The sequence below is a fragment of the Mobula birostris genome, chromosome 19, assembly GCF_030028105.1.
Source record: "Mobula birostris isolate sMobBir1 chromosome 19, sMobBir1.hap1, whole genome shotgun sequence".
Classification (NCBI taxonomy): Eukaryota; Metazoa; Chordata; class Chondrichthyes; order Myliobatiformes; family Myliobatidae; genus Mobula; species Mobula birostris.
This window is the reverse complement of record NC_092388.1, coordinates 49,945,547-49,968,179: the sequence shown is the minus strand read 5'-3', so window position 1 is coordinate 49,968,179 and position 22,633 is coordinate 49,945,547. Positions and strand designations below refer to the sequence as shown.

General features: G+C 39.9%; 1 protein-coding gene across 1 annotated transcript in view; it reads right to left on the bottom strand.

Moving 5' to 3' along the window:
* Nucleotides 1–663: 663 nt before the first annotated feature.
* The window catches only part of LOC140212586 (lysophospholipid acyltransferase 1-like), a 121,179-nt gene continuing 99,209 nt past the window's right edge, over nucleotides 664–22,633 (bottom strand). Inside the window, exons 12-13 of the mRNA XM_072283564.1 lie at nucleotides 13,412–13,563; nucleotides 664–1,927 (exon numbers count right to left, since the gene is read on the bottom strand). Coding sequence (XP_072139665.1) covers nucleotides 1,762–1,927; nucleotides 13,412–13,563 — 318 coding nt within the window. The 3' untranslated portion in view covers nucleotides 664–1,761. The remainder of the gene's footprint in view (nucleotides 1,928–13,411; nucleotides 13,564–22,633) is intronic.

The window sequence follows — 22,633 nt, the reverse complement described above, 5'->3', positions numbered from 1 at the left end:
TATTGTTGCAAAAATCCAACTGGTACACAGGGAAATGAATCTACTATTTTTAATGAGTCTACCTTTCTGTCCAATTCCATGCTCCTAGCAATGTGGAGGATTCTTAACAGTACTTTCAAATCCCTTAACAAAGCACTCAACAAATCACTCAGTTACTGTGTAAAAAGTGAGCTGCTTGAGAAACTCAATGGGTCAGGCAGCATCTGTGGAGGGAAATAAACCACTGACGATTCTGGACGAGCCTCTTCACAAATGTCAACCGTCTGCTTCCCTCTACAGATGCAATGACCACTGAGCTCCTCCAGCAGTATGTTATCTTTTCGCTCCTGAACACAGTTATTAAACTTTGATTCATCACAGAGGCCCGCTTCCTATCAACTAATAAAAAAAACTTTCAATCTTCTCTCCCTCATCTGTTCCTCCAGCTTTTCCTTTGAAATTTTCTGCATAATTTGCTTTAGTAACTTCTCATGGTAGTGATTTCCACTTTTGATGAAATTATTCCAATAAGTAACCATTGAAGCCAATTCTGCAATGCTGCACACTCACACACAAAAGATAATCTACTTTCAAAGTCAGGGCCCCATCTTCACTGCAAAAGACAAATAGACAAACATAGTGTAGATGCAATAAGCAAGACTCCGAATAAAATAAATAAATAGCTTTAATATATCTATTTTTAATTTTTCTATACTGTATATGTATAAATACAGCATATATACACATATACAATATATATAAGCAAGCACTGACAACATCCAATTTTTTTATGATTAGATAAGCTGTCTCTCAAGCAGTTTTGATTTTATCAAAAAATTGTACAATAAAACAGAGCATTCAATTATTGCAAGTTTGGTAAAATCATATTTAGTGCAATCTGTGTAGTTATTTGCCCAGAACTCAATCACTGTAATCACTTAGTTGGTATACCTCAGTGAAGCAATCCAGAGCTGTAAGTGTACTGAAAAGTCACTGAACTTTTAATTTTGACATTCTCATTTTTCATCCAGCTGAAATGAAAGATGGGAGTAGTGGTGATTCAATTAAGAATCTCCACTCTAGAAGATGAGGGGCCTACCACCTTTAGAACAAATGGTCCTTCCTTCAAAACTGTGATGAAACAAAACCAATTATTAACAGCCTTACAGCTCAGAAGGTATTAGATTATAAATCAATACATTAGAACTTATGAGTAAGGGTTTTCCTGTTTGCCAAGATTAAGAAGGCATATTACATGAATGGCCTAGTGGCTAGGCCAATGGTGTTACATGGTGGGGCAAAAAATAAAGGAAGATCAACTTCAAATAACAATGTAAAATGACAGGTTTCATAATGACAGTACAAGCTGTTTTTTTTAAACAGTAGGTCTGGTATTACTCAACAATTATTTCGTCTGCTGAGGTCATTGTTTAGATATACTGCATCCACAATGAAGGTGTCCAAAAAATCATAGGACAAAGGTATCATTTTCAGAAAACAAAACTCAACAAGCTGGCAAATATCAGCAATACCTGCATTCCACAGTCACCCCAATGACCCTGACTTAATGGTACAGGTAAGGAAAAGTCAGTAGCAAGGGGTTGTTCAATACAGTAAACAAACACAAGTGCACATATACACCCTTCATTAAACTGCTCATTTCATAATGGCACCAGGGCACCCTCGTGCTTAACATCACTCAGAAAGAGAAAAATGGATCTTTTTGTTTTCCTCCCTCAACAGTTTTTTCTTTGCATTTCATACTTCCAGCGTACTTTATTCCTATTGTTTCTTCTTGGACAGCTGGCAAATGGAGGCTGTGAGAGAAGAGTTGGCATTCGAGGAGGATGGATCAGTTTTTGCCATCTTTTCAACAAACTTCCGTTTCCTGATTGTCAGAACTGGGAGCACAAGGGCGCACAGAATGTGAAAATGGAAATACATTGACCTTCAAAATGAACAGAGACACAAAAAAGGTTATTCAGTATGTGGACAACAGCAAGTTACGTTATCTAGTACAATCACATCACCCAGATGGCACACACCATAACAATCTTGCTACTTTAGTGTTCGAAATGATTCTTCTTACGGTGGAATTTATGAACAGCTGAAATGAAATTATTCCAATATGAATTGGAAATAAGTTTGTTGTTCACCTTTATACTTGTAACCAGGACATCACAAAACCACCATCTGAGAAGGCATCAGGTTCAAATGACCCTTGCTTGAGTGAGTATATCTTTGTCACAGCAAAAAGTTACTGAGGGTGAAAAATATTGACTACTTGGGACTTCTCTTCTTAAATCATAAACAATGATCTTACCTAGTCCCTCAACAACCTCTCTTTGATCAATAAATCACAGCAGCATCTCCACTTCCTGAGGAGATTGAAGTGAGTGAGGCTCCCCTCCTCCCACGATAACCAATTTTTACAGGACCGTTGAGAGTCCTGAATAGTTGCATCTCTCTCTGGTACAGGACATCCTTACAAAGGATTGTGAAGACTGCTGAGAGGGTCATCGGGTTCCCTTTCACCCATTAAAGATATTTATCAGGAGCACTGCATACGCAGGGTCCTTAGCATTGTCAATGATCCATCCCCTCTGCCCAACAAACTCTTTGATTCTCTACTATCAAGCAGGAGGAACTGTAGCATTATGACAAGGACTGTTTGGATAGGAAATGCTTCCTTCCCCTGTCTGTGAGACTACTGAACTCACTACCACCACCCAGGTCTCATTACATTTGAAACTCCAGTTCCATTATACTATTTAACTTGTATTGTATATGTACCTAATTATTTGTTAATTTTTTTGTGGTAATATTACTTTATGTTGTATGCGTATGAGTTATATGTACTGTGTTGGGCTGGAGAAGCATTGTCTTGTTTGATGGTATACATGTGTACGGTTGAATGACAAACTTGAACTTTAACTAATCCCCACCTCACTCCTAATGGAAAATTCACAACCAGTAGTCAAGCAAAGAGTGTACAGCTGCATTTTATGAACACTATCTGGGCAAGTCTATGGGTAAATGGGTGAGATGTCAAAGTCCTTTTGCATGTATGGGATTACATACCATCACCTTCAGTGGAGCAGGACAGACACTGTATTTCAACAGATTTCAAATTAAAGGCAATGCACGAATAAAATTTTAACATGTTGAGACTATATCGGTCTATATTTAAGTTTACTTTTAATTAGTACTTCAATTTCAGCGACTAAAATTTGGTAGCTGGTATGAGGAGATATTCACATCTGCCCAGAAATAATCCAAACTGGAACTGATTACATCTGGCTAGGCTGAAATCAAATTCTGGGCTCAGCTTTTCACTTCAAATGCCAACATTTTTAGCCACTAAACTTGAAGGTCAGCCAGTACTAAATATTTAACATTGAGTCATATATAGAAAACAATTTTATTTGGCTGGCAGTTTTCTAAACTAAGTTGGAAATCAACTTGGATCATTGCTTTTCCCATATCTCACAATTGTATTAAGCCACATCAAAAATTACAAAAATAAAATTTCTTCCTATAAAACCAAAATACAAGAAGCCATCTGGCAGAGCATGAGAATCATCCAGTATAGAGGAATAAAAATAACAACTGACCAACAGGCACCATATGTAGGCCTGGCTATTGTTCTCATATTATGCCATTTCATTGATTGTTCCCTCCACTGAAAACTGTTCTGACATAATGTACATTTCACACCTATCGTTATCTATTATTAATGTGGCACAGCTTTAGAGTTTGGTGTACCTCTCAAATAGTTGAATTAAATCCAATTAACACAGCTCTACTTTGCCGAGGCCAGCCAGCAGCTCTTGGACACTCCTCTTTCTTACTCTTGAACCAGAACCCTACAGAGAAGAATCAAGCCATCGTCTTCCACACCACTGCGGACTTTATCAGCTCTGGAGATATGCTATCTACAGCCTCCAATCTCATAGGTCTCTTACGCTGTACTGCTTACACCCTACTCAAGGTCTAAAACTTAACTGCCCTGTAGGCCTACTCCTGACCTTCTGAGTGACTGCCCACTTACACTAGGTGGCCACTTCATTAGATACATCTTTCTCGTTCAGGATAGGTCTCCCCTTTGCCCCAAGAACAGCCTGAATTCTTTATGGCATGGATTCAACAAGGTGCCGGAAAACATTCTTTAAAGATGATGGGTGATGTTGACATGATAGCATTGCGCAGTTGCTGCAGATTTATTGGTTTCACAGTCATGCTGCGAATCTCCTGTTCCACATCCTGAAGGTACTCTATTGGATCAGGATCTGGTGACTGTGGAGACCACGAGAATGAACTGAACTCAGTCATGTTTATGGAACCAGCTTGAGATGACATGTGACATGGCACATTATCTTGCTGGAAGTAGCCATCAGAAGAAGGGTAGACTATGGCCATTATGCGATGCACATGGTCAGCAACATACTTCGGTAGGCTGTGGGATTTAAACAGTGCTCAATTGATATTAAGGAGCCTAATATGTGCCAAGAAATATTCCCCACACCAGTTACACCACCACCATCCTGCACTGCTGTCACAAGGCAGAATGGATCCAAGGATTCATGTTGTTCACACCAAATTCTGACTCTACCATCTACAACCAGTTTTGGTGACTCGATGCCCACCGGAGACTCAGCTTCCTTTTCTTCGCTGACAGGAGTAGAACCCAGAGTGGTCTTCTGTTACCGTAGCCCATTCACTTCAAGATTCTACATGCTGTTCATTCAGAGATGCTCTTCTGCACAGCACTGTGGCAACATGTGGTTATTTGAGATACTGCTGCCTTCCAGTCAGCTTGAACCAATCTGTCCATTCTCCTCTAACCTCTCTCAATAAGGCATTTTTACCCACAGAACCGCCAATTGAGGATTTTTTTTTCCTTTTCATGCCATTCTAAAGACTGTTGTGCATGAAAATCCCAGGAGACTGGCAGCTTCTGAGATAGTCAAACCACCCCATCTAGCACCAATAATCATTCTACAAAGTCACAGATCACATTTCTTCCCCATTCTGATGTTTGGTCTGAAAAACAAATGAACCACTTGGCCATGTTTGCATGCTTTTACGCATTGAGCTGCTGCCATGTGATTGAATGATTAGATAATTTGCGTGTGATAGCATCATCTACCAGCCTCTCACTCACTGCTGTTAGAGGAAGGTGTTTGCATATGACGATCTCACTCCCACCTTCACTGCTGCTCCAGGAGGAAGGTCCCTGTGTTTCAATGGCCTCTCTCTCCCTCAATGCTGTCAGAGGATGGTGCTGGAGTCCTGGGTCCTGGGCAAGGTTTAATCAACGTAGTTTGTGGATTGGACTCTGTCATCATGTGTTCCTAGTCGCTCCTTTTTTTGTTGCTATTTTGTGCCACTTTGATTGAGGTGGCCTGTGGATAATGTATGACACAGCACTAGACTGAATTGAACTGCATATGCTTGGTCTCATTCGATGACTTTGTGGTTTTTTTTATATTCTGTGTTTTACACTCATTTTTTTGCCACTTGCATGATTTGCTTTTTGTGTGTGTGTGGGAGGGGTGGAAGGGTGATGTTTTTCTTTGAACGGGTTCCAGGATTTCTTTGTTTTGTGGCTGTCTGTGGGAAGATGAATCTTAGGGTTGTATACTGCATACATATTTTGATAATAAATGTACTTTGAAACTGAAAAAGCAGGTATACAGCACTTAAACAACTTTCATTGTCCTGGCCCTGACTGCCTTATTTTCACCATAGACATGCAGTTCCTGTACACTTCCACCCCTCATCAGAAAGCCTTGAAGCTCTGTTTCTTTCTTGACAACACACCTAATCAGTTTCTCTGCACCACCACCCTCTGTCTGGAAGGATTGGTACTCACCTTCAACAACTTATTTTGGCTCCTCCCAGTTTCTATACGTGGAACAGTCCCTTGTCCTCACTCAACACCTTACAAGCATCTGCATCTAACACATAATTCTCTGCAAAGTCCCCCATTTCTAATGGGATCCCACCACTAGACACATCATCCCCTCCCCCACCATTTTTTGTAGGAACTGCTCTCTCTGAGACTCCCTTGTCTGCCCTTCCCTCCCGACTGTTCACCTTCCTGGTACTTACCCTTGCAACTGTGCTGTTCCACCTGTCCCTAAACCTCCTCCGTGACCGTCATTCAGGGCCCTAAACAGGCCTTCTGGGTGAGGAAGCACTTCACCTGTGAACTTGTCAGTGTTACTTATTGCATCCGGTGCTCCAGACGCAGCCTTTGGAGAGAGCTAACACAGGTTGGGAGACCACTTCATCAAACATCAGCACTTATAACAAAGCACTTAGTGACTTCCTGGGGTCACCTCACAATGCAAAATATGCAAATATCTCTTCCTGGTATTTGCATTGTCTGCCACAACGGCCAGGACCTCCCAGTGGCCATCCGTTTCAATTCCACTTCCCATCCCCACACCATATTGTCCATGGCCTCCTTGGCAGCCACACTGAGGCTGGATGCAGATTGAAGGAACAACACCTCATATTCCATCTTGGTAGTCTCTAAACTGACGGCATCAATATTGATTGAACTTCTGGTAACCAGTCCCTTCAGTGTACCCCTGATCTACGTTGTTGTCCCTCATTCCAGTAGCCCTCTCACCCCTTCTATTCTCTTCTCCAGCCCCCATGATCTGCTCATTACCTTCCTAACCTTCTTCCTTTTATTCTCTAGTCTACTATCCTTTCTTATCAGATTCCTTTTTCAGCCCTTTGACTCTTCCACCTATCACCTCCCAACTTCTCACATCATTTCCATTTATCCCTCCTCCCTCATCCACCTACCTTCACCCCCACAATTGGACTTGCCTATTACCTCCTGCTCCCTTCACTTTTTCATTCTGGCTTTTGCCCTCTTTCTTTCCAGTGATGAAGGGTCTCAGCCTGAAATGTCAACTGCTCATTTCCCTCCATAGATGCTGCCTGACATGGTGAATTCCTCCTGCGCTGTGTGTGTGTGTTACCCAACATTTCCAGCATCTGCAAAATCTCTTTTATAACACTACTCTTTATCTCAACTGCCTTGATATGGCCTATTATGTTCCTGGGCATTTGGCCAACTCTCCCAGAATGCCTCATGGTCCCAATACTAAACAAATATATCAAAATCCTGATGAAGATGTCTTGATCTGAAACATCAACTGTCCATTTTGTTGCCTGACCTACTGAGTTAGTTTGATTTTTGCTCCTGATTTCAGTATCTGCAGTCTCGTGTTTCCGTATGTACACATTGAGGATCCAATCATTGTTGGCATAAATGACATTTTTAACCTCCAGACCATTTGTGCTAAGTAGCTGCCTGCTACATAACATCACAACTACTGTATTTTAATAGACTATTCTTTCCTTGAGATTTCAGAAGTAGTCACTGTTTCTAAGCATAATATATTCAATAGAAGTATTTGGAGGGCTGGTTTTGCTTGTATCAACATTTCCTTTGTTAACTATTACCACTTGGTTCTATCTTATTAATACTTGGCCTACTCCCTGGTCAATAACTCTATCCTCTCTGTGTTATGCACAACACTAAACTTTGAAGACATAAACTGCAGACCACACATACCCACACCATCACCGAGATTACATATTTTCAAAATTGTTTAATTTAGCTTCCACCTCAGCTCATTTATTATTAAAATCCTCACCAATGCAGTTACTATATTAAGACCCAATTATTCAAACACATTCTGGGCCTCCTCCATTTCTGTCCTCTGTAATTCAGGAATATCCATAGCTGTGCCACCTGTCCTAACTCACATTCATTTACCACAACAATACTTGATGAATCATACTGGCATGCAGTTAAACAAAAACTCAATTTAAACAAATATTCTTCTTTACTTCCCATCTTACCCCCTCCTATCTCTATATTCTTGTCTATTCCTTGAATACTCCATGGTACCTACGCCCCTTCTGTTCTGACGTTGTGATTATCCCAATTTAATTGCTCCAACAGTGGCACCAGACTTTTGAATGCCAAGACCCTAAACTTGGGAATTTTTCCTCTAAAAAATCTTTCCACCCATTCAACTCTCCTTCCTTCGGCAATCCTTGATCAACATAATGGTCTTTGATCAAACTCTTTGGTCAACATAATGGTCACTTGTCTCCCTACTTGGCTTGCTGTCAAATTTATTTTACTATTCTTTTGGTAGAGACTTGGACATTTTGTTAATAGTGCTAGGTTGTTATTGTCTGAGCAGATTAATTGATTTCATTTGTCCTCTCACTTGTCCAAGCCACAAAGTGCTCCTATGAGAGTTCTGAAAAGTCAAAAACCTTACTCACTTGCTATGCTCTTTGGACTATTTCTTCAATACTATTCATCCCCCGTCCAAGTTAAAATCTCTCTTTGAGTGGGTGGTGGTGATTTCCTTTAAAGAGCTTCTCTGAGGGAGGACAGAAGAGAGGAAAAAAGGAAGGAGGAATGCAAATACCAGGAAGAGATATTTGCATATTTTGCATTGTGAAGTGACCCCAGGAAGTCACTAAGTGCTTTGTTATAAAACATTGTCACTTTTGTAATGTGGAAAACATAGACCAAATTGCTCAAACAGCACCATATTTACAATGAGGCAAATGTATATCTGTCTTAAGTAATGCAAGTTTGGAGATAAATTTTGCCCAAGGCAGCAAGGACAACTTTTATTCTCTCTCTTCAACCAAATACCTAATAAAAACAAGTTATTTCTCCTTTGATCAGGGAATACAGAGAACATTTAATAGAATTCTGTAAAATCAAAGTATTTGCTTGGAAAGGAAGCAAATTTAAAATAATTGCCAAAAAACAAAGGGAATGTGGATGAATATAACACAATTTTATAAAGTGTCCTTCATAGTCATGGCAGTCTATTTACATCTCCCTGTACCTTTTGTTTTTTATGTTAATATCTTAGTCGTGAGGAAGCATTGAACGGTAATCAATTTCCTATTTGATCCAAAGGAACGGTTTGAACTAACAGATGTAAACTGAACCAGGACTGACTGTGCTCTGCTTACACCAGTTAGTTGAATATCAGATGAGGTTATTATTTAAATGGTAAAAGGGTGCAGCATGCTATTGTGCAGAGCGACTCGGGAATGCTTGCACATGAATTGCAGAAAGTTGTTCTGCAGGTACAACAAGTCATCAGGAAGGCAAACGGAATGCTGGCCTTCTTTGCTGGAGGGACCGAATTTAAGAGCAGGGAGGTTATGCTGCAAATGTACAGGGTACTGGTGAGGCCATACCTGGAGCACTGCATGCAGGTGCAGCTTCCTTGCTTGAGGAACGAGATACTAGCTTTGGAGGCAGTGCAGAGGAGGATCACTAGTATAATTCTGCAGATGAAGGTATTAGTTTATAAGGAGAGACTGAGTAGCTTGGGACTACACTTGCTGAAAATCAGAATAATGAAAGGGATCTTATATTTTAAAATTTTTTTAAACAATAGATAAGATAGAGGCAGGAAAGTTGTTTCCACTGGTAAGTAAGAACTAAGGACATAGCCTCAAGATTCAGGGGATAGATTTAGGACAGAGATGAGAAGAAACTGCTTTTCCCAGAGAACAGTGGATCTGTGGAATTCTCTGGCCAGAAAACAATCGGTGGAGCTGATCAGCTTTACCTACCCACCTTTTCAGATCCATGCCAGATCAGCCACGATTCCAATGAATGGCACAGTATTTTTGGCCTGCTGCCATTTCTTATGTGCTTCTTTCTAAATCTTATGATTCATCAGCAAGTTTACCTTTCCTTTGCTCATAACAGAAGAACACAGAATCTAATTTGTACAGGTAGTTGTCCTGACACATAATTTAAAGTTTGCTATTAATTTGTTAAGTTTGCAGACAACACAAAGATCAGTGGCATCATGGATTACATGGAAGTTTGCCAAATGATATTGTGGGATATAGATCAGTTGCTGATATAGTCAGGGAAATGGCAGGTAGAGTTTAATCCGGGGGCAAGTACAAGGTGGTGCACTTTGGGAAATCCAACATAAAGGGAGAATACACAGTTAGTGGAAGGATCTTTAACAATGCTGATGAACGGAAGGATCTTGTGGTCCAGGTATGTGGCCACGCAGGTTGATTGGGTGCTAAAGGCACCATATGGTAAGCTTACCTTCATGAGTTGAGGCATTATGTTCAACAGGCTATGTTATAGCTTTGTAAAACTTCGTTAGGCCTCATTTACAGTATTGTGTTCAATTCTGGTCACCTCATTATCAGAAAGACAAGGAGGCTTTGGAGAGGGTGCAGAGGTAGTTTACCAGGACTCTGCTTGGTTTGGAAGAAGTGTACTATGAGGAGAGAGTAGAAAAGCTGCAGATGTTTTCTGTAGCCTAGCAGAGACTCAGAAGTTTATAAAATTCTTTGAGGCATAGACAGAGTAGCAGCCAGTATCTTTTTCCCCCAGAGTTAATATATCTAATACCAGAAGACATGAGGATAAATACAAAGGAACACTTCAAGGCAATAAACACAAAATGCTGGAGAAACTCAGCAGGGCCTGAAATGTCGACTGTGCTTTTTCCATAGATGCTACCTGGCCTTCTGAGTTCCTCCAGCATTTTGTGTGTGTTGCTTAGATTTCCAGCATCTGCAGATTTTCTCGTTTGTGGTTCACGGCAAGTTTATTTGTTGTTTTTTTAAAAAAAAACAGAGTGCTGGGGGCCTAACCTGGACAGCCGGTGGGGGGATGGTGGTGAAGTGGACAGCATGGAACATTTAAGATACTCTTAGATAGGCAGATGAATATACAAAGAAGGGGATAAATATGGTCAGTGTGTTCAGCTCAACAATGTAGGCCAAAGGACTTGCCCTATGCTACACTATTCTATGTTAACATAGCAAAATGACCCTAGCTTGTACACAAGCACTTGAACAAATAAAATTTGGTTTCTGATTGCTTAACATGACATGGAGATAAGTGAACAAAGTAGGTTTTGAGAAGTGTCTTAAAAGATTAATCACCTTTGGAGAGATTGAGATATTTAAGGCTGATGCAACAAGTTTTGGGGCTTTTGCAACTGAAGCATTTGCCAGCAATGGTGAAGCAATGAAAATGGAGGGTCCACTAAAGAGAGGCACATTTGAGCAAGGATGTGCAGAGGCCATAGCAGAGCTCAAAAATAATTTTGTGAATGTGGACAACAGCATGTTTAGTTTCAAGAGCTTACATGCAGAAAATCATTTGTTTACTCAAATATACAAAACATTATGGCCAAGGTCAATATTCTGCATGGCAGCCCTTCCAGTTGCCAGAGACTGGACAGCAACAGAAAGTTAGGAAGAGGGAAAAGTTGTTTAGCCTCTCAAGTCTTTCCTAATCTAACTTCATGTACTCTTTGATCCAGTTCCAATACTAACTCTGGTTTTCAAAAATGTAAAAAATAAGAATTAAACTGACATCATATCTATTTGAATATTTTCGATATCTGCTATGCCTGGTGTGTAGAGTGCTTTTGAAATCCCTTCTGTATTCAGCATTACAATCTCTTGTTTTAGCCTCTATCCTCTAGTCCAGCCTTTCTTCACCTTTTTGCCGTGGAGGAACCCTTAAAATAATTTTCAGGTGTTAGGGAAACCCTGCTTAAAAACCCTGCTTGTCCTACAGCTAAGGTTACATTAGAGTGATCAGTAAGTTGTAGATATAATAATCAAAAAATAATTGTCAATGCTCTTTTGAGTAGAGAATGAATTTTTAGCTTACCTTCCTTGAAATTAATCTCTTTCCCTCCCTTTCATAAATGTTAAGAACTCAGAAGGCAAACATAATAAATTTCTCATTTCTGGGTCAAAGTTGAGATAAGCACACATGGATTTCACTATCAACTGAAATAAAATGATTTCTATCCTTGCTCTTGATGCTTGTTAAACAAAAAAAAATTGCTCACATTGAAAACTGCAGCAAAATGTTTATTGCTTTCCTATGGAGGGCAGGATAGCCTTCTTTCACAGAAATCCAGAACTTGTCCAGAGGCAGATCAGTAAATCTCATCTTGAATGTATGATCAGAGTGCAGCTTACGAAGTTCTTCCTCTCTCTCAAAGTCAAGTTCTTAGGCTGAGCAAAGATTCAGAGAAAGGGTTCCTCACCAGTCAAAAATGTTTATTTTTGTTTTAATTATGATCTTTTGCGGAACCCTAGTGACCTCTCACAGAAACCTGGTTAAGAAAGCCTGCTCTAACCGATTGCATCCATTGGTGATGTCCGATGCAGACTGGAGGAACATTTTCTTGAGCACTTTAACTTTATTTATGTGCCATCTAGGATCTCTAAATAGTCAAACATTTTAATTCCACTTCTCATTTCCACATAGACATAACTGTCCACGGCCTCCTCTATAGCCATGTGTAGGCTAGACACAGGATAGAGTAACAGCATTTCATAATTTTGCCATGGTAGTCTCCAACCTGACAGCATGAATATCAATTTCTTTAACTACCAGTAACCTCACCATTCTGTCCCCTTTTCCCTTATTCCATTGGCTCCAACTCTTGCCCCTCCTCTACCCTCTCAATCTATCCATCACCCACGTTTCTCCCTTTGTTCCTCCATAACTATTATATGGTCCACTGTCCTCTCCTATCAGATTCCACTTGTTCAACCCTTTGTCACTTACATCTATCAACCGCAACTTCTTATATCATTCTCAACCTTCCCCTCACTCACCTGCCTATTAATCCCCCCTTACCTAAATCCACCTATCACCCTTGATCTACCCTTCCCCCCACCTCTTTATACTGGCCATCTCCCCTCTTTCTTTCCAGTCCTGATGAAGGGTCTCAACTGAAAACAACAATTGCTCATTCTCTCTATAAATGCTACTTGACACACTGAGGTCCAGCATTTTGAGTGCTGATTCCCTAAACTTTGAAAATGGTTTTTCTCTGTTCACCCCGTTAGTGCTGGGACTACATTCCCCTTGTAACTTAAAGCTGAAAGCATCAGTGCACGAATTTTTTCTTCAAATGACAAAAGTCATCATAGATGACTCATTAACTAAAACTGCTCCTGATCTCTCCCTCAAAATACATTGATGAACTTGATAAAGATCAGTCATCCAGGCAAAACAGACACAAATTTCAGCTTCTTTGTTCCGATACACTTGTTTCAACCACAACACATCCATCAATGTTTTGGTTGAGATCTTCACATGCCAGGATAGAACCCGACATTTTGCAGATATATGTGGTTCAGTTTCCCACAAAGCTCCAGACATAACAGAAAAAAAAGCTGCACTATCTTTAGTCCACCAAATAATAAATCCTCTGCATTTCTAATAGAGAGAAGAGGAAAAAAGATCTCACCTTAACAAAATATTTGCAGTTATGACTTTCATTTAGTTCCAATGCTTTTTAAAATTTGGTAGACAAAGCCAAAAAAATCAGCCAGCAGGTTCACTTACTTGTAGAATTTGATGGTGGGCTCTGTCGCCAGTAGAAGAAATGGTGTAACAATATAGCATAGCGCCATTTGAGTTGAAGTCCAAGTGATAATATCATACACAACTTTCATTTTCTTAGAAGAAAGGAAGTAATGCCTGAAGTTGCTTCTCATCTACATGGCAGCAGAAAAAGAAGAGGCTGAGAACCAAATTCAATAAAAACACAATTGCTTCAAAACTTATTTACTAGGAATGTGTTATGTCCCAATGCCCATCACAAAATAGTGGCCTTGAAATTCTTTCACTGTCAACGAAGGGTTAAACATTGCAGTATATGCAGCATTATGGTTTCAATCACAGTTCTAGTGCAAAAGGGTCAGTACATTTTCATAAGACAAAGCTTCCTTATGACAGAAAGGGTGCATGTGACCATTGTGACCAATGCAACTCACATAGCCACGGCACTTAGAGCTCTAGCCTTTAAAAGGGAAAGTAGCCTGAAGCCATGTCATCCTACTGAAAATGCCTGGGCTAAGTGGATGGGGAAAGAGAGTGGGGCCTCCAATTATAACAAATGGCACGTACACCTAAATTTGACAATGACCAAGGAAAAAGTATATATGTGAAAGCAGGACTTGCAAGCAAGGAAATAACTGGCTTTCCAACAGTGCCAGTACATCCAAAGTTAGTTGTGGTTGGTTTGGACTTTTCAATGACACAAACCTGTAGAACAAACCTGTGAGAAGCCAACAAGTGCAGATATTGGGTTGGCAGACAATCTTCCCTAAAGAGTTAAACCAAGTCATTGAGAAAAGTGGCCACTCTCTGAAACAAATACTTAATGTGAATGAGATGGTATTCTGTGGACCAGGATACCTTGTGCTGGTTGATCTCAAAGGATAAGAAAACTACTACCACCTCCTGGGCAGCCAAAGATCATCTTTCACTTCTACATGGAGGCAGTGCCACATAAGCCTGTGATTATACCTGTCAGAGAACCTTAGAGCTTTAAAAGGATATGGAAAGGCCAACCCTCCCATGGTGCAGCAATTTATCAAAAGAGTTGGTCAATAAAACTGCTCTTCCAAGATTATATCACATCACTTTTCCTTGCTTTCATTGTGTAAGTAGTAACCAGGACAAAAGAAACTTGCCAAGTGGATTCAAACATCCAGTTAACTGATGATATCCAGGTAATGTGTTTGAGGCGATATTATTTCACTTTTCCTACCCTTGTATCACTACACTACAGCATTATTCAAATCTTTAATGAGACTTCATTTTTATGTCAAGCAGCACTGACAAATGCATCCTTCAGCAAATCTGGAAGAGGAAAGATATCAAAATAGTCAGAGAATACGTCAGAAACAAGAGGAGATCTGCAGATGCTGGAATGTCAAGCAACACACACAAAATGCTGGAGGAACTCAGCAGGCCAAGCAGCATCTATGGAAAAGAGTAAAAAAATCAACATTTTGGGCCTGGCCTGTTGAGTTTCTCCAGCATTTTGTGAGAGAATGTATCAGAGCTCTTGGAATAATAGCATGCTATAACAAATGGGAAAATGTGGTCCAACTATGTGCACAACTCTTTTGGTTTAACAAACCTGAAAATTTCTAGGAAGGAAGGGAGGGGGGGCAGCAGAAAGGAAATTATAGACCAATTATCCTGACTTCAGTGGCTGGGAAGATGTTAGAGTCAATTGTTAAGGAGGAGGTTATGAAGTACTTGGTGACACAGGACAAGACAGGACCAAGTCAGCATGGTTTCCTTAAGGGAAAATCTTGCCTGCCGAACCTTTTGGAATCCTTTGAGGAGATTACAAGCAGGATAGATAACCGAAATGCACTGGATGTTGTATATTTGGATTTTCAGAAGGCCTTTGCCCAGCAGGCTTACAGGATAAGAGCCCATGGTATTGTGGTGACCCACCTTCCAGCGCACTCGAACCGGCTCACAAACAGCGCACACCTGTAGAGAGGCTGGCCGCAGAAAGGGCGCCAGGCCACCTTCACCAGCAGGGAGAAAAACCCACGCATGGGAAGGGTCTGCAAATATGCATTTTCCACAGTAGTCCCGCCCGGGGAGGGCGGGAACAGGAAGGCTTTAAAGGAGGCCACGAAGTTTGAATAAACCTCTTTTTTCACAGCTACAACTCACCGACTACGTGTCGTTATTCTAGTGCTGTGTGTAGCACACCGCTATAATATTACAGGAAAGTTACTGGCATGGTTAGAGCGTTGGCTCATTGGTGGAATGCAGCAAGTGGGAATAAAAGGATCATTTTCTGGTTGGCTGTCAGTGACTAGTTGTGTTCTGCCGGGGTCAGTGTTGGGACCGCTTCTTTTTATGCTGTATATCAATGATCTAAATGATGGAATAGATGGCTTTGTTGCCAAGTCTGCAGATGATACAAAGGTTGATGAACAGGTAAGATGCAGAAGGACTTATAGACAGATAGGAGAATGGGCAAGAAAGTGGCAAATGAAATAAAATGTTGGAAAATGTATGGTCATGCACTTTGGTAGAAGAAATAAATGTGCAGACTATTTTCTAAATGGGGAGAAAATCCAAAAATCTGACATGCAAAGGGACTTCGGAGTCCTGTGCAGACAATAGATGTTAACTTGCAGGTTTAGTTGGTGGTGAGAAAAGTAAATGCAATGTTAGCTTTCATCTCAAGAGGTCTAGAACTGCCTATCTCAACGTTTTTGCCCTGGAGAAACCCTTGAAATAATTTTCAGGTCTCAGGGAACCCCTGCATAAAAAGTATTACATCTACAGCTCATGGTTCATTAACGTGATCAGTAAGTTATAAACATAATAATCTAAAACTAATTGTCAGTGCTCCTTTGAGTAGAGAATAAATTTTTAGCCAACCTTTCTTGAAAAAAGAAACATGTAGTTAAGCTTAGCTTACCTTTCTTGAAACTAATCTTTCTTTCCCTTTCATAAATTTTAAAAACTCAAAAGGCAAACATAATAAATTTCTGTTAAATAATTGGCTTAAGCCAAAATGGAATTTAATTTTTCTAAAGGTAGGCTTGGTAAATTTAGTTTAAATAAAGGTTGTAAATTGATTTTAATTTAAAGCTTTACTGTTTGTTTTGGGATTCCAATAGCTGTTTAAAATAATCAGCACTTTTACGTGTCATATGGCTGTGACTGGTAGTTAATTGTCTTTTCAATTTTGCTGGAGCCATTGCTGCATTTGTAAGTTGTTTGTCACAGTCTAGGCACATTGGAATAGAGGTTAATAAAATATAAAAAAAAAAGAACAGCATAATAAATGAGAAAACAGCAAAAAAAGACCAAACACTTCACGATCTCTTTTGGAATGCCTAGCAACCTCTTGCAGAACTCTGGTTGAGAAATCCTGGTCTAGAATATAAGAACAAGAATGTGATGCTGAGGCTTTATAAGGCACTGGTGAGACCTCACCTTGAGTATTGTGAACAGTTCTGGGCTCCTCATCTAAGAAAATATGTGCTGGCATTGGAGAGGGTCCAGAGGAGGTTCACAAGGATGATTCAGGATTATCATATGAGGAACGTTTGATAGCCCTGTGCCTATACTCATTGGAATTTAGAAGGATAAGGGTGATCTCATTGAAACCCTTTGAATGTTGAAAGGCCTAGGTAGAGTAGATTTGGAAAGGATGTTTCCCATGGTGGGGGTTTAGGACAAGAGGGCACTTAAAATAGAGATGTGGAGAAACTTCTTTAGCCAGAGAGTGGTGAATTTGTGGAATTTATTACCACCGGCAGCTGTGGAGGCCGGGTCGTTGGTATATTTAAGGCAGAAATTGATAGGTTCTTGACTGGCCATGGTATCAAAGGTTACAGGGAGAAGGACGGGGAGAGGGACTGAGGAGGGGGAAAAAAAAACAATCAGCCATGTTTGGATGGTGAAGCAGACTCGAAGGAGCAGAATTAGGCCATTTTGCCCAATGTCTTATGGTCTTAAGATCTAAGACAATGTCAAGATGAGATGTTAGTTCAGGATAACACTGATAAGTTACCAGAGTTCAGAAACCTTAAAGTTAGAGCAACACAATTTATAAGAGGAACAAGAAGCTATACTGACACATCATTACCAACACCACCAAAACTGCTCAGTACAAATCTTCCAAAGCATTTTTCTATATCAAGAAATTGATACCCCTCTTCAAAAATAATGATCCCAACGTGAAAGGCAGCATTGCTTGTGGCTCATATGATGGGAGATGACAAGCTTGGCTATATAGAATCACAAAAATGTACAGCACAGGAACCGGAACTTTTGGCTGTCCTTATCCACACTGACTGCAATGCCCATCTACACTAATCCCAATTGCCTGCATCTCTCTGCACCTTTCACATCCCAGTACTGTACCCTTTCTTTGCATGGCATTGAAAGAAGCAGAGTTAATTGATTGCAGTTCTTGGCCAATGCCTCATAAATTGTTGCATGGTCACAAAAGAGATGCCAACTTGGTTCAAGGTGTTCTCGATGTATGACATAATACCACAGGGGCAAACGCTCAGGTTTAACCTTGTATTCCTGGTATCATCTCTGTAAACTTTTTCTGCCTTCCTCTTGTGCTTCCACGTAAATATTTATAGTGTACTGGAAGTGGAGTCTTCACCTATTAAATTTTACTCTTCTGGCATTCAGTAGATTCATGTCATACCTCTCCCACTACGGCCTCAAGTGTAATGTCTGGAAAGTGTGTGTGAGATATGATGCAGCTTGCACACTGATTTCAACTCTTCCCCGTGTTGTGCATACTTCATAGTTCCCCATGCCTCAAGTTTTGGAAAGACTGCCAGCTGTTGCTTCAGACACAATGTGGCTACTGCATAAGGAGTGAGGGTGAGCTTTAAGTGGCACAGGTTGTTTTTCTTTACTGCCTGGGCTCCCAAGCTTTCGATTTCCCACTTATGTGCCCATCCAACAAACAGCACAATTATTGCTTCTTGAAAGCTACAATTAGCACACAGTGCTAAGCTGGCAAGCAGCCTGCTGCCAGTGCATGTTAAACAATGCAATGAAATCTCTAGAAAAATTGAGCCAAACAAGTTATTAAAAATGGCACATAACGAGAAGCCTGATTGTACTGAGGTATAAGCACAATATCCAATCATGCCTGTCACTAATTGTCTATTATTGTACTTTTCTTGGTTATAGGAATCTTGGTAATTCGTGGTATTACTGCTCATAGCCTGAAGCTATGAATGCTCCTAGTTAACTAACTGCATAATCATTTTTTTTTCCACCTCTGGTTTCCTGCAATTTGGATTTTTGCTCCACCCTCATATGCTTGCAGCTTTACTTTTTTTTGGATTTTGTATATAGCTGACATGAAATCATGAGTAAAGAAATTCAGCTGCAGGCACCCAAACTCCACCAGCACATACACAAATCCTGTGACCAAACCTCCAGAAGCATCTCAAGCTAAAGCTAAGATCAGAAGATTTTATAACACTGAACATCTTAAGGCAATACATGACTTTGATACTTCTAATTATAAAAGCCTTAAAATAGGCATGGACATCTAAAAATTTCTTATAGTTCTTTCCATTATCAGCACATTTAACCGAATCTCCTGCTTATAATGTAACGTGCTTCAGTTTACAAAAATCTTTGCATGTCAGTAACTGAAATACCATCTCCTTATCCTAATTCAACCCATGTATTATGAGATCCATGAAGCCAAAGTGTTTCATGACTGTTTTGCCAGTAAATTCAGTTTGCCACTGAGTCACTGGCATCTGTTGTGGTAGGTTGAGAGCTGAAAATTGTACCATTTCTGAAAATGGACACAGGGATTGTAATGTGGATTTACCTCACAAATTCATGTCAGCTGATTTGTTCGAGTGGTGTTTGTAGCCAGAACTAATCACATTAATGACAGTTGCTGCAAAGCTCAACAGGTGGTTCACATTCGTAAATAGCTGGAATCAATTAAAGTCAGGATGCAGGTCTTAAAGGGATTTCACCTGGAACAGATGTTGGATAGACAATGGGAGTTCATTCTGTCTTGCAATTCATTAAAGAAAGATGGTTAAAGAAAAATCAATGGGTTATAAGTGCAAAGTGCTAAATCCTTGGTAAAGGGGATGAAGAAGAAAGTTAAGTGTGCTGTTTCACTAGGAGCACGAGGTTCCCCTGACAAGTGCCCAGAAGACAGTGGGGAAAATATAGGACATAGAGAGAATTACATGTTCAAAAGGTCTTAGACATATAATCAGAGTTAATAACTGTAACCGATGCCCTGCCAACAGCAGTACTAGCGTCAGGCTATACTCAATGCATCCTGCCCACCATAATCTTCTTCAATGAGTACGCATCCCTGTACTGAAAGGTCCATCTCTCCCTAGCATGCTCAGGAATAACTGCAACCTTTACACCAATATCTCACATTGACCAATGTAGAATGTTGCATCCAAGCATGCAACATTCACAAAACATGTTACCCTAGCTTTTACAGCTAGGTGACTCATCAAAGGAGGCTAAAACAACCAGCTGAAAGTGAAACACATCTGATTTAATGACCTTACAAGGACACTGCTAAAACTATGGCAAGCTGGGTGATGGAATAACAAAAAACAACAGCATTCTCATATCTAAAACTCCATTTTGTTACTCCTTCTCCCATAATTTACTTCTGACTTATAGGGTGTTGATGGTGTAAGCATGCAGCTCTCACTTACAGTATACCCACCAACCTCCATCCCAACGTCACACAACAGCATACCTGTAGATTTTAGCAACTTTGAAGGACTCTAATAACATCAAACTTTCAAAACTATTCAACTGAAGCAACAGCCAGCAGGAATCAATCAGCAACCAAGCAGTGCTGATAGGCTAACCTTCCAGACGCTGGCTACATTCAGAAAAGCAAATAGCTGCATTGCTAAATTTCATATTGGATTGGCAATATAATCTGGTTAACCTCTACAATTCCAGGGGGGATACGTTGGGCTAATCCACTCACCAATCTGGTGCCTGAGGTGAATTGCACTGCTTGAGTACAGACTTCATTGGAAACTCATCTGGTAATTGCTGTGCACAGAAAATCAGAGTGACCTTCAAGTCACATATTACCACAAACCAGCACTACATATTTAAATTCCTAGACAGGAACAACAGCAAATATGGTAAAGCAGAGATTGTAAAATATTATAACACCCATAACATGAAATCAACTTCTCATTACAATACCAGTTTAACTTTTAATCCAGAGAATTTTTCCAGAGCCAGGCTATTCTTTGGTAATTGGAAAATGAAAATGAAAACAACAATTAGTTCATGAGCTTACGTAAATCAGTAAATCTGTCTAGATGGCAATCACTACACCTAAGAAATCATCATCATTTGTGTTAGATGGTACCACATACAGAACACCAAGGCAGCTGTTGTTTTCACTCTAATTACCTTCAAACTGACAATAATAGAAAATTCACACGAGAGAACTTCATTGCAAATGATAGTTATATTGTAGCCAGCACAGCCAGAGATGCAATCAAATGGAAGAATGTTTTCATGTCTCCCATCAGTAGAACAAATATCTAGGCAATAAGAGAAAAGATTTCTTTTCCTCCATTGTTAATGTTCCAGCATCCATCGACAGCTCCAATTGTTCTGACACACCATCAGTTGTAAACTGCCCATTCAAATAATGAAATGCTTATGTTGAAAAGCCGGAGTGATCTTCAGTAATCTTGACTCACTCATGAATGCATAAATAGAATAATGAAAATTTATAGAAAAATAGAACTTGCAATGTTACTTTCAAAGTCCATTAAAATAAAGACATCAGAAAAGGTGTAACATAACTAGAATGATATCAGAATTAAGAAGTCTTGCTGATTAGATAAAATGTGACCAAGTTCAGGTTGTTTTGCTCAAAAATAGGACTAATAAATCATCTGATTAATGCCTAAGATTATGAAAGAGTTTGAATATAACATACAGGAAGAAAATATTTCCACCTGTAGAGGAGAGCAGAACAAAGGACTATAAATATACAGTACTGTATGAGTCATTAACAAACCTAACAAGGAATTCTGTCATTATTCACAGGGTACTTATAACATAGAACTTTGAGACAGCTCACAAAGTTGCTGAGGGGAGCTAGGTAAACAAGATTGAGACAAGAATAACTGTATATGCTGGAATGGTTAGACGAAGAGGAGCGGAAGGATGCTCTGAGGAACATATATACCAGCATGGATCAGTTGGGCCAAATAGCCATACTGTTCTTAGTTATGTATAGCAAGTGACTTGCAGCTTAATAACAAACAGGATGAACAAATATTCAAAAACTTAACAATTGTAATCAGTATCTCTCATTCACACTACCTCGCATTAACTGTTTCTCATCTATACACTACCTCTTGGCAAGATAAACATTGATCATTTGGACAAATGAAGTATAATACAAAAAAAAATTTGTTGATGACACAGAAATTGGCCACGTAAGGGAGGTTTGGACTGCAGAAGGATATGGATGAGTTGGTCAGCTGCAAAGAAAAATAGCAATATAATGCTATTATAGTAAATGAAAGGTTATTGAGTGACACAGAGGAACCAATGGACTTGGAACTATATGCACACAGAGGATTAAAAATATCAGGACAAGACAATAATGTATTTTTAAAAACTAGCCTGTAGAGTTTGAGGCACAGGAGAGCTGGGAGACTGCTGCAACTGCCACAGACTTGGCACTGCTCATAGTTCTAGTCACAAAATTACTGGAAAGGACTGGTTATATAGGAGGGATACAACAGAAATCGGCCCTTCAGCTCTGTGAGGATTTCTGTATAGATCGTAAAACATTCATCAACACTAATTCTCTATACATTCCTTTCTATTACCCCTTACCACCCCTCCCTATCTCCCTTCCCAGATTCTACCATTGCACTACACATAAGGGGCAACTTACAATTCCAATTAACCCACTAGCCCATATCTCTTTGGAACACGGAAGGAAGCCACAGAACCAGAGGCAAACCACAAGGTGACAGGGATAACTTACAAACTCCACACAAATGAAGCTAGAGGTTGGGAATGTAACAGATTCGCTGGAGCTGTGAGGAGCAGCTCTACCATCTGCACTACAGTGATGCTCCAATATTGCTATGAGAGGAAAATTAGGAAGGTAGAAGTCAATGGAAACAATTTTTCTTCATGTAGAGGCTGGTCAGGCTCTTTTACACACTGTCTGAGAGGATGGGAAAGGCATATTGAAACAATACT